Source organism: Lottia gigantea, assembly GCF_000327385.1.
Source record: "Lottia gigantea unplaced genomic scaffold LOTGIsca_7900, whole genome shotgun sequence".
Classification (NCBI taxonomy): Eukaryota; Metazoa; Mollusca; class Gastropoda; family Lottiidae; genus Lottia; species Lottia gigantea.
Genome location: NW_008710632.1, coordinates 1 through 857, shown reverse-complemented (window position 1 = coordinate 857; position 857 = coordinate 1). Strand labels below are relative to the sequence as shown.

General features: G+C 34.5%; 1 protein-coding gene across 1 annotated transcript; it reads left to right on the top strand.

Annotated features, from left to right (window-relative positions):
- Positions 1–284: 284 nt before the first annotated feature.
- Positions 285–443, top strand: LOTGIDRAFT_71142 (hypothetical protein; the record flags this gene model as incomplete). The annotated part of the gene is made up of 1 exon (XM_009066771.1): positions 285–443. A coding segment is annotated over one exon (159 nt), but the record flags the coding sequence as incomplete, so codon positions are not given.
- Positions 444–857: the final 414 nt, after the last annotated feature.

The window sequence follows — 857 nt, the reverse complement described above, 5'->3', positions numbered from 1 at the left end:
ATCTCCAGTGTGATTTATACCCGAATATTCTATTTTCAACCAGGACATCTCCAGTGTGTTTTATACCTGAATATTCTATTTTCAACCTGGACATCTCCAGTGTGATTTATACCTGAATATTCTATTTTCAACCAGGACATCTCCAGTGTGTTTTATACCTGAATATTCTATTTTCAACCAGGACATCTCCAGTGTGTTTTATACCTAAATGATTTATTTTCAGCCAAGACATCTTTATTGTGTTTTATAAGAATAAAATGGCCACAGCTTCAGTGAGTATCTCTTTAGAATGTTCTGTATGTTTTGAAAATTTCATTTCACCAAAGATTTTACCATGTGGACACACTTTCTGTTTGAATTGTGTTAAAAGACTGATCGGTGATAAAACAGAGACATTCCCTTGTCCCACCTGTCAGCAGAAAGTTCAAATTCCAAAGCGTGGTGCTAATGAGTTTACTACCAACTTTCAACTTATATCCAATCATATAACACAAATAAGAGACCAACCTTCCTCAACAACACTACCGAAATGCCCCAACCACCAAAGGAGGGAGGTGGATTATTACTGTAATAATTGTAATGTGGGATTGTGTTTTAAGTGTATATTTAAACAACACAAAGATCATGAAACACTGGATATAGAATGTGATGAAATACGGAATAAAACCATAGAAAAACTTGAAAGTTCACTTTTAATTATCCAAAACAGAATAAAAAACTTGGAGAAATCTCGCTCTACATTATTAGAATCATTTGAACAACTGGAAACGTTGTGTGAAGATTCCTGCGCTAAAGTGACTGAAATAACGGAGCAAATTGTTTCAGATTTGCGAAAGAGTTGGAACAGGTAAAAAGGA